The 15,254-nt window shown below is 35.8% G+C and overlaps 2 protein-coding genes across 2 annotated transcripts; both read right to left on the reverse strand.

Moving 5' to 3' along the window:
* Nucleotides 1-5,607: 5,607 nt before the first annotated feature.
* LOC145678943 (uncharacterized) lies at nucleotides 5,608-7,086 on the reverse strand. Its single transcript, XM_081749550.1, has one exon. It carries the CDS (start codon nucleotides 7,084-7,086, stop codon nucleotides 5,608-5,610), a length of 1,479 nt encoding a protein of 492 aa, XP_081605676.1.
* LOC145678944 (uncharacterized) lies at nucleotides 6,644-14,424 on the reverse strand. Its single transcript, XM_081749551.1, has 4 exons — nucleotides 14,101-14,424; nucleotides 11,876-12,466; nucleotides 10,622-10,778; nucleotides 6,644-7,673 (listed from the first exon to the last, which is right to left on the reverse strand). Exons 1-4 carry the CDS (start codon nucleotides 14,422-14,424, stop codon nucleotides 7,177-7,179), a joined length of 1,569 nt encoding a protein of 522 aa, XP_081605677.1. The 3' UTR covers nucleotides 6,644-7,176.
* Nucleotides 14,425-15,254: the final 830 nt, after the last annotated feature.

Below are 15,254 nucleotides of genomic sequence, written 5' to 3' on the forward strand. Positions count from 1 at the left end.
GTACTGATAGAATGTAAACTCCACTACATAGGACTGAAATATACTCCTTCGGAATGAATAATTGTACGTACGCATTTTGAAGAAATTATATTAGTTACTGATCATTTGGATAATTAGTACATCCACTATAGTTCATGTAACAGGAATTCCTGCAAATCATACGTATACTACGGACTTTATGCCATAAAAATTGGTGCTGGAAACATTGCATCTAGGAAATGTATACTTACAGTACGTACAAAATGCATGTTTTCAGGACAAAAAATCCAGGTTCTCCTGATGAAATAAAATTACATAACATGCAATAAGTAATTACTTCCGGACTTTGTGACATACCTTCATGTAAATATGTGCCTTCTGACCGTGGAAAAATAAATGATTTCATGGAAATGTCTCTGTATTGTAATGTAGTCATGTACTTCCTACTATTCTTTATACGTATGTTACAACATTGCTTTCCATACTGAAGTTAATGTGTGCAGGATGCTTCAAAACCTTTAAATCATTGAACTGCTTGGAAACCATCAATAGTGTCTTGAATATTGTGCAGGTTAATGACACTATTTAGTTCGGAGAGTAACCTTTTCTTCAAAGTAAATATGTTTAATTTAAAAAAAGTAATTTTGAAAAACATTGTAAAAATCGATACATTCCTTACTGCAGATAGAAAGAATATTTGTAAGTACACAAAATTCTGGCCTTTTGACTAGCAACCGGTGCTTTGTATTACATAATTAAGCATTGTATGTACCTAGTTCAAATTATACATACCATTTCAATGCAAATTATGACTTCAAGTAGAATCAACTTCGTCAGGTACACACAATGTTTAATAATGTTATTTAAAGTACTGGTAGCTAATCAAAAGGCCAGGATTTGGTCTACTTACAAATATTCTTTCTAATTACCCAGTAGAAAAAAACTCGATTTTCATGAATGTTTCTCAAAACTCTTTACCAATTGAAGCACCGAGCCGAACAACGGTATATGTTACATTTTAGTGCTTTCAGGAAAACCTTCCCGTTCTTTCATGCAGGCACGTTTAATTGGCGCTATTTTGCTTCTATTACTCCGATAAATGTCGCTATCTGCTGATTTTTTTTTCCATTGTTCTCCTGAAATATTCTGCAAGTTTTTCTCGTACTTCTCGAAATCTAAAATGTGACGAATGTCGTTGTTCGGCGTTGTGCTTCACACTGCTAATTCTTGACACTGCTAAAGTAAATATATATTTTTTTTAAAAGAAAAAAGTCAATTTCCAGCGTCAATATAACATACACAATAATTCGACATCATTGAGGCTTACTAAACAGTTTGATGATTTAAGTTTTGAACCATCCTGTACACATTAGGTTAAGTATGGAATGTAATATTGCAATGTACATATGAAGAATAGAAGGAAATATGTGGATGCATTACAATATAGAGTTATTTCCATGAAGGAAATTGTTCACCATGGCAAAAGTGCACATATTTACATGAAACATAGTCACAAAATCTTGAAGTGGTTACAGTACATAATGTAAATATATCTTATCAGCACCTGCTTTTCTGTACTAAAAAATGTACAGTCGTGTACAACAGGTGATAATGGGACGGTGCCGTGTTCGGGGAGTATGTCGGATGCACGTGTTTCCCATCCAAGGCGGAAAATCGTGTTCCGGGTCATCCTAGCCACATGGGGCTTAGCGTTGTTCTGTAACAGGAGAAAAACTTTGCGATTTAGAAGTGCTGGCTCCACAGTTTTCAGGTTTTCTTGAACACGCCTCAATTGCTAACAGTACACAGTTACATTGATGCTCTGATCAGCTGGTAACAGTTCCAGATGCACGATGCCGCGAGCAGTTCACCAATCACACAGAAGAATCTTCTGGTGCAGTGCTGGAATCAGCTGTTTGGAACCAGTTCACAGGATGCTAACCAATGATGATAGGACCGTGGAGCTCGTACAGGACGCACTTCTCATCACATGTAAACACCCTGTCCAAAAAATGGCTCATTCCTCAGACGAGACAGCACAGAAACACAGGTGTTTGCTCGCGTTGCCTTCTGGTCCGGAGTAAAATCATGTGAACCCGTCGACCCAACTTGTAGTACTTCCCAAGCTGATGGAGATGGTTTCTCCGCCAAGCTGCCGAATGATTTCTCCACTCATACTGAATTGTAGTCCCAGTTCCTCACATGTCTGGCCATTGTTCTCAATTGCTGCCTGAAGATCTTCATTTTGTACATGTGTTGGACTTCCGGCACGTGGTGCATCTTCGAGTGTTTCGTCACCGTCCTTAACTTGTTAAATCACTGCTGCACTCTCCGCGTAGTTATGACATCCTCACCAAAGGCCTGGCATATTTTCTGTCCCGCTGCAGCAGCGTTACAGCATACACGCCCTTATTACGCTCTGTAGAAGACCCATGTTCACTCTGTCCTTATGTAAGTTCACGGTGTAACTGAACTACCACACCGCTAGTATGTTGGATATACCACACCAATAACTGATCTTCGCTTTATCTCCATTGGCATTCAGCTCACGGTGTGAGAGCCAATGAACACAGACCTCCACAAAAAAGCGACAGAACTTTCTTGGTTACCTTTATAGTTAACTGCCTTTTCACCATATGTAAATAGGAGATATATACATATGAATTTAAGAGAGCAATTTATATGTCACTTCAATGCTTTATTTGCAAAACACACACACACATATTTATATGTGCAGTAGACAAGTATAGCTTCCATTAACCATCAAACATATGTAACAATCTAAATTTATAAAATATCCAAAACTACACAATACTTCTGTTGCTAACCATGTCAAATGGATGTCTATTTAATCTGTACATAAATACAAATAAACATTGAATAAGCTAGTGGTTTCCATATGTCTGTACGATGTAAATGGAAGAACACGTGTGCAGCATATAATTTACTGGTGTTTTTTAAATAAAATTTTTTGTGCTTATTTATTTCACATGTATTTTATCATGTCACATCTGCTTTTACAAAGAAAAATACTTTACCAAGAGTCCTTATACATATATATTTGGTGTTTACTCCTCTTCCCTTGGGGCATCTTCTCATAGAACAACAGTACACTTGTATGGTCTTAAATTCTGCTTTAATACTACTGTACGTTTATCTTAAACACCATTCTGAAACTACTACAATTTTCTCACATTTACACTGAAATGATAATAGTCACTAGATATATTTAATTTTGAATACAGTTGCTTTGTATTGAGGTTATATATTCTCTTGACGACAGTGCAAGACGTTGTGAAACAAAGCATTTTCATCATTGAGTTCCTCCTATTGCCCTTATTATGGGCTATCCAAGCACTTAGATGACCTTGTCGATGTTGGTTAACTTTAAACAGTTCAAGTCATCCACTTCTTGACACTGTTGCTGCATATCTACCTACTTGATACTAATTTCAGCCACAATAAATTGTGTTTCACTACAGCAGCAGCCATGCAGTATTTTTCTATTAGTTTTTAACCATTACTGCAGTTTTTTTCTTTCTTTTTTTTTTTTGTAAATAAATCACTGTATCAATGAACTTCCAAGAAGTCACAGGTTTAATATAAATTTTACTAAAACGTCACATTTTTATTATTTACCTGTGTATGCAGTGCATATATCCCCCCTCACCTGAAAGCATTTTCAAAGAGGGCAATTGTCCATCGATCTTTACATTTTGACCTATTTCCAATACTAAAGTCCTGTGATCCTCTTTTTTTTCTTGGCTATAATATTCAGAGTATAGTTTAAGTAAAAGCATTGTAATGAGTTTTAACGATGTTTGTAATTAATTTAAACCACATAGTGAATATTAATTAAAAATGGCTACTTACCATGAATCCTCCCTTGGAAAACCTAAATATTTTTCATATGTTTCGGAACTCGCAGCTTGTTCGGAAGGAACCAGCTACGAGTTCCGAAACGTATGAAAAATATTTAGGCATTCCAAGGGAGGATTCATGGTAAGTAGCCAATCTTTTGTTAATTAAGAATCATCCCCTCTTGCGCTCATATAATTATATAGTGAATATTTTAGGGAAGAAAGAAGATAACCGGATTGCAGTCTATAAATTGGTTAACATGTGAAGATCGATGGAACATTACCTGCTCCGAAAATGCTCTCAGATGAAGGGCGATATATCAGCAAACTATACACAAGTAAATAATAAAAAAGCCACTTTTTAGTAGTTTCGAAATAGTAGTAAGTATATAAAGATATACAGTAAGAAACCTTGTAAGAAGGATGATAGAATACACTTAAAATTAATTAACATCGACAAGATCTTCTGTGTGAGTTGACAACCCATGGAAAGGACGATATGACTTCATTAAAATAGTGATGCTTAATAATATGAATTACAGGTATGAAATATGATTACTTAGTAACACCATTACATAATTATTCATAAGTATATACTGTATACAGAATGATAACACTGATAATTTTGAGTTTCTTTTATGTTTACACAACAACCAGTTTACAAGATTCACCAATTTCAAACTGTTTTCTAATCAATTGGCCATCGAAGTGTAATGTATTTTACACCATCAGTCATCACTGTGTAAGTGTGTGGCAGTGGTGTTAACAGCTCATCATACTTTACAAACAGATGGTTATTTGTTACACAGACCTCGTAAGCAAAAACATGTTCATTGAAGGCAATCGTGTCCAAAGCTACACAGGAAAAATTTATATCATCATCATGAATTATAATGTCTTTTACTTGACCAAAAACAGGAAGTCCATTGGATTCATCAATGTCAAGTGCAATTGTAGAAGACAAAGAAAAGGTATGGCCCTTCACTTTAACCTTTGAACCAGACATAAGGTCTGCTTCAGAGTGTAATGCATACCTCTGCTTAACCTCTATTGCTGTATCACTGTTAAACCTCCTCTTTTTTCCATGAGAAATGTGATGTGTCAAATTGTTATTAAGAAGTAAGTCATTAAGGAGTAATTGATTTCGTATTGCAATTGATTTGCAGACATTTACCCTGCTGTGTGAGACATTAGCCATGAACTTTGAAATTCTATGTCTTGCTTCAAATCTCATGGTCCATATTTGGTTCAGTGGTCCAAATTTTTTCATCATTGCAGGGTAGTGGGTGAGGAAATGAAACTTTGGTTTCAAATGACATTTTGTCAATGAACAGTACATTTCATTGAACTCTGCTATCAAAGTTTGTAGTTGAATCACAGTATCATCATAAACCCTGTTATTTAGAAGTCTTTCTGTAATTTTGCGTAATTGAATATACAACAGCCAAACATAATTGTTAGTGGGTACGTAATATCCCACCAATAGGCCAAAGTACCTCACCAAAATAAGCATTTCGTGAGCTGACGTCTTTATGTTTATGTTCCCCCCATCAATCTGAATACAGTTTGTAGGTTTTGAATTGGAATCTGGACCATAATTAAAGTTAGCAAGGGAGCTCCCTCGTGGCTAAGCGGTTAGCGTAGGCGCCTTTGGCGTGGGAGACCCGGGTTCAATTCCCGGCGGGAGCTCATGTGGTTCGGATTCCACGTTAATCAGTAGGTCCACGTCTCATATAGCCTCGCTGCTGAAAGGGACGCTAAACTAAAATCAACTCAACTCAAAGTTAGCAAGGTTCATTTGCAAAGTCTCAATGGTAATTGCTTTACTTTCTAGTACCAAATAATTGACAATGAATGACATTACATAACGACAGCAACCTTCAAACCAATCATGCATTATGTCGACAGCAACATTGTTAAACAGGTCAAACCCTTCAAGGTTTAACCACACACATTTCTCCTTTATGCCAGTCTTAGATACATCATTTACCTGCAACTGATCTTCATATGTCAGAACACTCCTGAGCAAAGTGGGAACCTCTGTGGTTAATTTTTGTAATTCGTTCTTATTTGCATTGCATATCCTGCAACAGTGATTACCAACAAAATTTGAAACAAAACCCAGAATACTGTTCAACCCTAAATTGTCACCAGTTATAGCAGGAACAATGAATTTTACAACACCTTTAAAACAGCTTGTTGATACTTGTACGCCAGTTTTTCTTAGGAAATTCAGTTCATCTATTACCTTTTGAAGCGTAACTGCATTTCCAAATTTTGTTCTGTCAGCTGAATGAAATAAAGATACAAGGAAAATATTCTTCAACTGTGACACATAGTAAGGGGGCAGAAGTGGAAGTGAAAGATATATAGCACCTAATTTATGAATTCCAGCATGTGACCCCAGTGCGTTCCCAATTTCAACATCATCAAAGAAAATAATAACAGGTACTACTAATGTATGTCTTGAGTATTCTTCTGAAGGCTGCATGTTCTTCCATACAGAACCATGAATTATGTTCAAAAGAGGACTGCCATTGTCTTCACAGTTATTCAAATATTGAAAGTAGTTCAATGTTTCACGTATAAATGAGTCCTTATTGAAAAGTTTTTGTAATAATACTCGCAATGGAATCATTTGCATAGTACAAGGAACAGATTCTATGTTGCTACCACAAGCCGTGTGTCTTCTTTCCATGCGTTCCCCAATTAAAATTTCCTGTGGACTAATGTATGTGCCTAATACCTCAAAATATTGTAAACGCTTGTAATCTGTTTCAAACCCGTTTAGAGGTTCTATTGAGACAACTTCTTCAAGAGCTAATTGAAACTTACCAGGCAACTCTTCTACACCTGCGTGCTCTAAAACCATTGCTTGTAAAGATCTCTTCACATTGTGACTAAATAAGGATTTCATTCCATCAACCACAACTTGTACATGTGAACGGCTAAAAGTTGGATGTGCATACAGTTTAGAAATGAATTTACTCATATGATCCTCCACTACATTTTGTACTGTATCGTTTGTGACAACTTGACTACTTTTCTCTACAACAGGCTGTGACAAATTACCACGTGTCTGCAATACAGTTACATCACTGTCTGCTAACAATACACTACTACTCCTATTACTACATTGCTTTTTATTTTTATGTACATTGGATATGTGTCTTTGCAGTGATCTATTATATGAAAAATACCTGTAACAACCCTCATATATACAAGGAAACATGGTACCTCTTGCCATATTTTTGCACACATTTCTTGTATGATATTGAATATCAGATGGACGATTGAAATTCTTTTTACATGCAAAACAGGTAAACATTATGTATCTTTATTGTGGTTCACTTATGCCTAAATCAGACATGAGACACCGAACACCTTGAGTCATTCTATCATGAACTGTTTTAATACCATAAAATCCCCTTTGCATTAACAACCAGACACTTTCTGACTCCTCAGGATACCTAGCACTAGTAGCATGAAAGATTTTGAAACATGTGTCAACAGCGCTTTGTAATGAATTGAATTTGTACAAAGTGTTCTCGACGACGACATAGGAGCATGTAACTGACGTTATGTCCTCACCCACAAGAACAACCAAAGTCTGAAATGTAGCCCCCAGTTTTTGTAGTTTTTCTTTCCTCTGTTGAATTGTGTTCTGCAGGTGACTGTCAGATGTAATGTGTTTGATGAATCCATCACGTATTTCCAATTTTGATGGGCGCCATGTTGTCCTCTTACAGTTCCTCTTGATGGGTACCACAGGTAGCAACAGTGGCAGACAAATCAGAGCAACATTTGTCTTCACGTCAGGTGAAATGTCCTTATCTGAAATCAGTAAATGGTGAATTACATGACAGGTCTCCATATAAGTGAGGTCATTTTTATGTACTATCTGTGGCACATAAATGAAAACTTAATTCACTGTTATACGAAAGCAATTAAATAAGATGGAGAGGATGCTGACTCGGTAGTAACTTCAGTTTTACACACTTTACAAGCTGTAGATGTTTTAAAAGTTTTTTCAACAGTGCCAATGATATGTCTATGTAATCAGATTTGTGGACTAAGTTCTCTTCCATTCAAGACTTCCTACAAGAAGTTGCAGTGCGTAAACAAAAATAAGGGCCAATTACGCACTACTTTTAAAACCAAAAACATGTCAATATCATTATGTGGCACTTCCCGGTGTGAGGGACGCTTACTATCTACCGATTAAGCTCAATACTTTTGTTTTCTCTCAAACGTCTATATAATAGTTTATACTCTATGTCTTGCAATACTGTAAACTTTGAACTTAAAATGCGATTTTCGGCAAATTCATAATTTTCAATTTAGCTGAAACTTCGTAGAAACACGTTTCATGATGTGTACAATTAAAATCAAGCAAAAGAAAATGTTTGATTTTGCTGTTCATAAATAACATCCGCTTAATAGAGTATCAGAGGAACTGTTCCAAAATTGCCTAATTTTCCCGTTTGCGTTGCGCACATACAATTTGATGTGAGAAGAAATCGTGGCCTAAGACCTTCACATATAAATAATGGTGGCCATAACTAAGAGTGAAAGGCGCGCATTTGATTGACATATTTTTTTGTATATCGCTCAAAAGAGGGGGCGCGCTCCGTTAGGTTTTATGCAAATGAGATTACACATTGAACTCGACAAGCACCATGAATTTCATCGCACTCGAGTGTGCGGAACAGAGAAACAAATCGGGTCAAATTCAAGGGACGTACCATTTCCAATGCTCAGACTTTCTTGATATGAGGCAAACCTCTCGCAAGAAAATGCCGTAGCCATGTGTCGTATTTCCGCTGAATGGTCTTCTTATAGATGAAATAAGTGGAAGCGAATGCTAGTTAGGATTTCGCACATTCTACACCATATCTTTAAAAAAAAACATTGTTCGAAGAAACAAAATGATCATTGCACTAGAGTAACACGTGCTATTGAAAGGTACAAAATGATTTATTCATTACCGGAGCTGTAGTACAAGGTTTTCCTTACTCCCAGTACCGCTCAGGCAGTTGAGGTGATTATTATGTACGACGTAATGTATTATACAAAAGTACTTGTACATAAGTATGCAAAAGGGTTTAATTGCCGATTTCCTCATCCTCTGACGAATGGTTCATCGATATCGCTCAAGAGCCTAGATTCGTCTTCTTGTGAATAAAATAGTCTTCTTGTGGATGTCTTCGGACGTGCTACATTTCTTTGCCCATTCCTAAGTACCAAATAATGAGCATGACATGGGCACAACATCCAACTCTCCATGTTTCATTTGCACATTGACAAAACTATCCTATAATGCAATCGTCCCCACCCGACCAAGATCGCATAAAACGAAAATGCAGTACTTTAACCGATTACTGCGCCTTGAGTGGATATGCGCACGAACAACGTAAGGTGTTTGATTCATATAAAGCCACTCTGAGCATATGACTTTGACTCGATTTGTTTCTCTGTTCCGCAGGCTCGAGTGTGATGAAACTCATAGTGCTTGTAGAGTTCAACGTGTAGTCTCACTTCCATCAACCTTCAACGGAGCACGCCCCTTCTTTTGGGCAATATACAAAATATATGTCAAAAATATGCACGTCTTATGGGCATTTTCATTGTATTGTTGACCCATTTTTGGTCATGTTTCACTGAGCTATGCCCACCAGTGTTTATATGTGAAGGTCTTAGACCACGACCTCTTCCCACACCAAAGTGTATGGGTGCACCGAAAACGGGAAAATTGGCCACTTTTGAAACTGCTCCTTTCCCTCTGGTCCCCTCCAATGATGTTTTAAATGGGTTTGACTAGGGTGACCAGATTCTGACAAGTGAAAAGTAGGACAGAAGCATAATAATAAATGATAGCCTGTGCATCGGCAATACGTATCTCTTTGTTTCATTTCACGTTAACCTCAAGGCAATCATTCATTTTTAAGAAATCAACACATCTCCAAATACTTTCATGTCGAAATACAAGATTGTTGAAAGAATTTCAAACAATTTAATGGAGTATCAACAAAAACAATAAAAAAAGGTCACGATTGAACTATAAAGAATTTTCTCTCTGCCTATTCACAACAATGTATTTAGACAAGTAATACTACTGAAAGAAGCGCAAATACTTCACACTGCAAGTCGCAAATAGATGAATCAAATTTATTTGTACTATAATCAAATAATATCATTTGCATTATAATTAATTAGACACATAATTAATACATGCGCTTGTAGTTTATTTTTATGAACGTATAGTGAAACTTCGTTTAGGGCTAAAAACTTACTTTTTAAAATTGATTTTCAGAGCCTGGGATTATTTTAAAAAATGACAGAAAAAGACTGGCACGAGGAAACTCCAGTTAAATTGATTGGCGTCACTGCTGTGACTTGAAATAAGTGACCAATCCTGCCTTACCGACATCTCAACAAGACTTTCTCAGTAAAACCAACTGCATTACAAAACAATGGTTTGTCGATTGTTTTATTTTCCTAACAATAATTTTTTGAGCAGTGTTGAAAAAAAAAAGTTTATCATTCAGAAAAAAAGTGCCTGTGATTCGATATGTTGTGAATAAAGAATGAAACATTAAAGTATTGCAAATAAATTTAATCAGGACTTTTAAAAAAGGACAAATCTCAATTTTCTAGATGTCTTTGGAACACACAGGAAAGCTATTTGAAAAATAATACTGTACTGCAAAAATCAGTACGCCTGATCACCCTAGGTTTGACTGTATTACAAAAATAAATAGTGCTTGAAGCATTGTACTTACCATGAATAGCACAGATGTACGGTGCTGAAAGAGAATGTATTTCTTTCAAATTTCTTTTCAACTCCAACAAATGCAGAATTTTGTCTTGAAGTAGAACAATTCTGTTAAACAAATTGTCTTCAGTACCAGGGTAAAGGAAGGAGTAGTCCTCCAACAGCTGCAAAAAGAGCAACATTATTAGTAGTGAGGTATCACGATGAAATCTTAAATATGAAACAAGTGTAAAATTTCTCAGTAATGTTCCTACAGGAATGAAACATCAAGTTTTCTTATTCATTTTTCATAATAGTAATTAACGCATTAAAAGATAAGCAACCGATGTGTCAAACATAACAGGAAACGGTCAAACTTTTTTTTCTTAAAAAAATTAACCGTTTCTGTACATTAAAATTACCTGCTTAAGTTTCTATTTTTCTTCAATATTTTGGTAATATACTGGAACCCTTTTCTGGAAGATTGCTACGATCAACATTCAAGTTGTGCAAAGCTCATGTAGGCCATTCTAAGTTCACAATGACTAAAACCAATCAAGTTCACATCCACTAAAAACATATGAACCTTTTGCCATGGTTCTTAAGAAAAATAAATAAATAAAATACAAAATAAAAGACAAAATTTCACAGCACCAGCAAGCAAGTGCAAGGAGACTTCAATTTTAATCTACAGACATAGTTAATTATTTCTATGTGTCTTTTTTTTTAATTTCTCACTTTCAAGTGGTTCAAGTTACCAAATTGGAAAGAGAATGAAGAAAATCAATTACAAAACTCGCATTTTTTACACAATGTTACAATTCAGCAATTTTACATATTCACAAACAACCAAATATAATAAGATGAAAGTAATGGTCAAGGAAAGTAAAATCTACGTATCAAATCAAGACCACATCGTACCTTTCTCTAGTAGAATACATGATATAAAACTGTAGTATGGAAGGGAGAGAAATAGAATATAAAATACAATTAACATAATGTATATAGCTATTAACAGTCAAAATTTTGATGCCAAAACTTTAACTAAATCTAGCTCTCACAGCTTAAAACTGTGCCTGAGCGCAATTATGGGTGGAGCTGTTTCCTTGTGATAGTGGTCTGTACACATGTAAATCTTACTTGTTTTTCCCCACCTCATTATTCGACCTATATGTTTTAATGAGGACAGCGTTGAATTGAAGTGAACACGTGTTTTGTGAAAAATGAGACACCTCACTCAGTTGTTAAATACTTTGCAATAGTACAGTAACAGTGCACTTACCAATGTATAACCTTGTGGTGTTTTCAAAACAGGGTACAAGTCAAGGTAAGCACCAACCGTCCCAGGCTGTTCCAGGGCTTTCAATCTAGCTTCTGCTGTTGCTCTCCAATTATCGCACACAACATGCCAGGGATCTAGTGACGTTCTGAGCCACTGTAACTTCTCATCTATTACTGGGTCTGGAATGGGTTCTTCAACAATGTCTGTGTCGTCACCTAGTGAAGATGTAGGTGATGCAGAAGAGGACCTTCTACTTGGAATATCTCCTCTCTTTCTTAGAACTCTTCTTCTTGAAATGTAGGCCTCATACAACTTCCCAGAAGCATTGCGTTTTGTTTGGTAGTTCGTGGCTCCAATGTAAGCTGCGTAATACACAGATGGTGATTCTTTCCCAAAAATGGTTGCTATTTCATGTGCCCAGCGTGTAAATTCACCTCGTGTTATTAGCCGTGTCGGATTTTCTTCTAACTCATGCTTTACTATAAGTCGTGCTAAATTACACCTTGAAGCATTATCTAGTAAACCATTGTTCTTTTCTCCTTTAGCAAGAATGGCTTTTCCATCCAGTGTGCATTGCAATATAGTAAGCACCTGCAAGCAACGAAAGCATTATGAACAAGGATATCCATGTAGTCCCTAATGAAAGACAACGAAAACAAATATATTTCATGGCTTGCATCTCCATTTGAAAACCTAATCACAGCAAGATTTGAGAAAGTATACATTGACCTCACATTTTCTGATTCATAAGCGTATTATTTTTATCTTTTTATTTCACTGTAGTTTGCATTTCCCTCTTACATTGTAAAGTGAACCTTCAAAACTTTTAATGAAATATAAATGTAGTGCAAATGTAGAGAATGAAAATGAATTATCAGTAAAAACAAGGTATAATTTCCCTTAAGGTTTCTTACACGAGTCCTCCAACTGGAAGTGTTACCTAAAATTACCTGAACTGAAGAGAATGTACATAGGGAAAACATGAGCATGAATATCTGATTATAATATCAGAGTGACTAATCACAAACGCAAAATCACAATCAGGGTCTTTTGGGGAGAGTTTGTCAACAGGAAAAAGTCCCTGTATGTTCCATTATCCCACATTAATAGTACAATACAAGAAGGGATTCGACAAAACATTTCTTAAATAGCAGCAAGGGAGTGTATCTGAAAATAAAAAAAAGATATGTACTTTTACCCCGATTCTTTACCAAATGTTTATTTCATTTATAGTAAACGAGGTTTCACAGAAAATTACTGTAGATTTTTTTATGTTTAGATTAAATTATCATAAACGAAAACAAAATTCTGTAGTAAACTGGTCCCAAATTGTTGAAGTAAAAAGACCATTTCGTATAGCTATTACATATAGAACTCTCAACCCTCATATATACATCTGGAATTTCTAAGTAGTTCGCTTGTTCACTCAACAACCCAGATTTTCAGCCAAGCATGCTTCATCGACAGGTGGATCGACGCTGGTGGATTTCACTACACAGATTTTCATTTCAGTGTTACAGCAACTACGTTTTCTACTTTTCTCTCATGTTCTCAATCTCAACCAAGTAGCTATAACAATATGTTTCGTATTTTATCTAGGTGCTCAACGTATTTGTAAACGTGAGAAAAAACTATACTGTAGTTCGTGTAAACCTTATGAAATCCACCTGTTGTAGTATTTCATGGATTCAGCTGACGACGAAGCACGCTTGGCTTTGAAACCTGGCTAGTGGCATGAAGTAACAGTGTAACTACTTGCAAATTCCAGCTGTATACAGAATGGGGTAAGGATAAAATGTCTGGTTATCGAAATGAGTGCAATTTTAAAAATTTGCTTAAGAAACTGTAATACCCTTTCCTTTATGATCTCCATGGTAAAAATGAATGTGAAATCCTTCTCCTAAATCTTTAAAATTCACATTATAAACATGCTACCAAAATGTGTTGTACTTTACTTATAAACTTATAAGATCCCATTTATGATTTCTTTGTATCAAGAAGGAACATGGAGTGATAAATACAATATACAACCTAACATGTACGGAAAATTGTCATTTGGACATAAATCCACGTTCACACAGAAGAGGCATGCAAACAATTTTAAAAATGTTACATTCACAAAGCCATATTGATGTATTTCCCTTGAGCGATGATTGCTTTATTCAGTCCCATAAACATTCATGATTAAAACCTGTAGACATTTATTCCATTACACCAAAACTTACATGATTTCCCTCTGATTCGCTGTGCCTGATTTGCTTTTCGCCTTCCACTGAGTGAGTGCAAGAAGTTGAACTGGAATTGGAAGCAAGAGACTGAATGTCAGAAGTATTTTGTCTGTTTTCTTCCTGCTGGTGTTCCTCTCGTAAATCTGCGGATGTTCCAGGAGTTTCTTCTAATCTATCTCTCTCTATTGCATTGAATGTTGATTTCCTTCCTTCACACCAAGAACTGTTTTCAAACGATGTTGGCGTTGTTAAGTCAAGAAGCAACCTATCTGCTTCTTCCTGCAACTGAGTACAAACCTTAAAATGACTCACAAGAAGCATGAGTATTTAATAAACATGTGAATGCCATTTGCTAAAACACTACAAAGGACATGACTAATTTCTTAAGTACCACGTCACACAAGAAGGAAACAAAAATGTGAGCAAACATATACTTGTGTTAAAGGAGGTACTATAATTCTAACTACTTGTCAATTTTCATAATGCGGCTCATACCAGGTACCACGGAAGGACCATTTTGCTGATATGAACGCATCTGATCAGCATTAGCAATGGCCAGTGCAGATATGGATGCTTGCAATACTGATGGATGTTTGTGGAAAACTGAAGTGTGGGCAGTGATAAAGTCTGTTTGGCAAATCCATCAATGGTATATATCCATATCTAATGGTAGACATGGATCGTCAAATCAATAATATCGGTGTCGATAGCTAAGATTTCAAGAAGTATCAGAATGGTTGATACCTAACTTCAAAGGTATGTGGTATCAGTTAAAAACACAATTTAACAATACTAGTCCAAAATATTGATTTTTTTAAAGAGATTAATACACTTTTACACTCTAACATTTATTGAAACTAGTAATCCTTTGCAATATAATGCAAGACCAATGTTAACGACACTCTTGGCAACAGTATGACACTATTAACATTTAATAGTGTTTTAAAAAGGGAAAGAGGAAGATCATTACATCTCTGAAAAGTAATAGAGAGAAATGATTGTCTGAAATGAGCTAATTATAATATCTCTCTCTTTTTTACAAGTTTAAAGTCTTTCATTTCCTACGGAAGCAATGCTCTTATGAATCGCAAGAAGAAGAATTGCATCATCAACTTGCCAGTTTTTGTGTAACAACTTAAAGCAACTATTAT

Source organism: Thermobia domestica, chromosome 2, assembly GCF_964235325.1.
Source record: "Thermobia domestica chromosome 2, izTheDome1.hap1.1, whole genome shotgun sequence".
NCBI lineage: Eukaryota > Metazoa > Arthropoda > Insecta > Zygentoma > Lepismatidae > Thermobia > Thermobia domestica.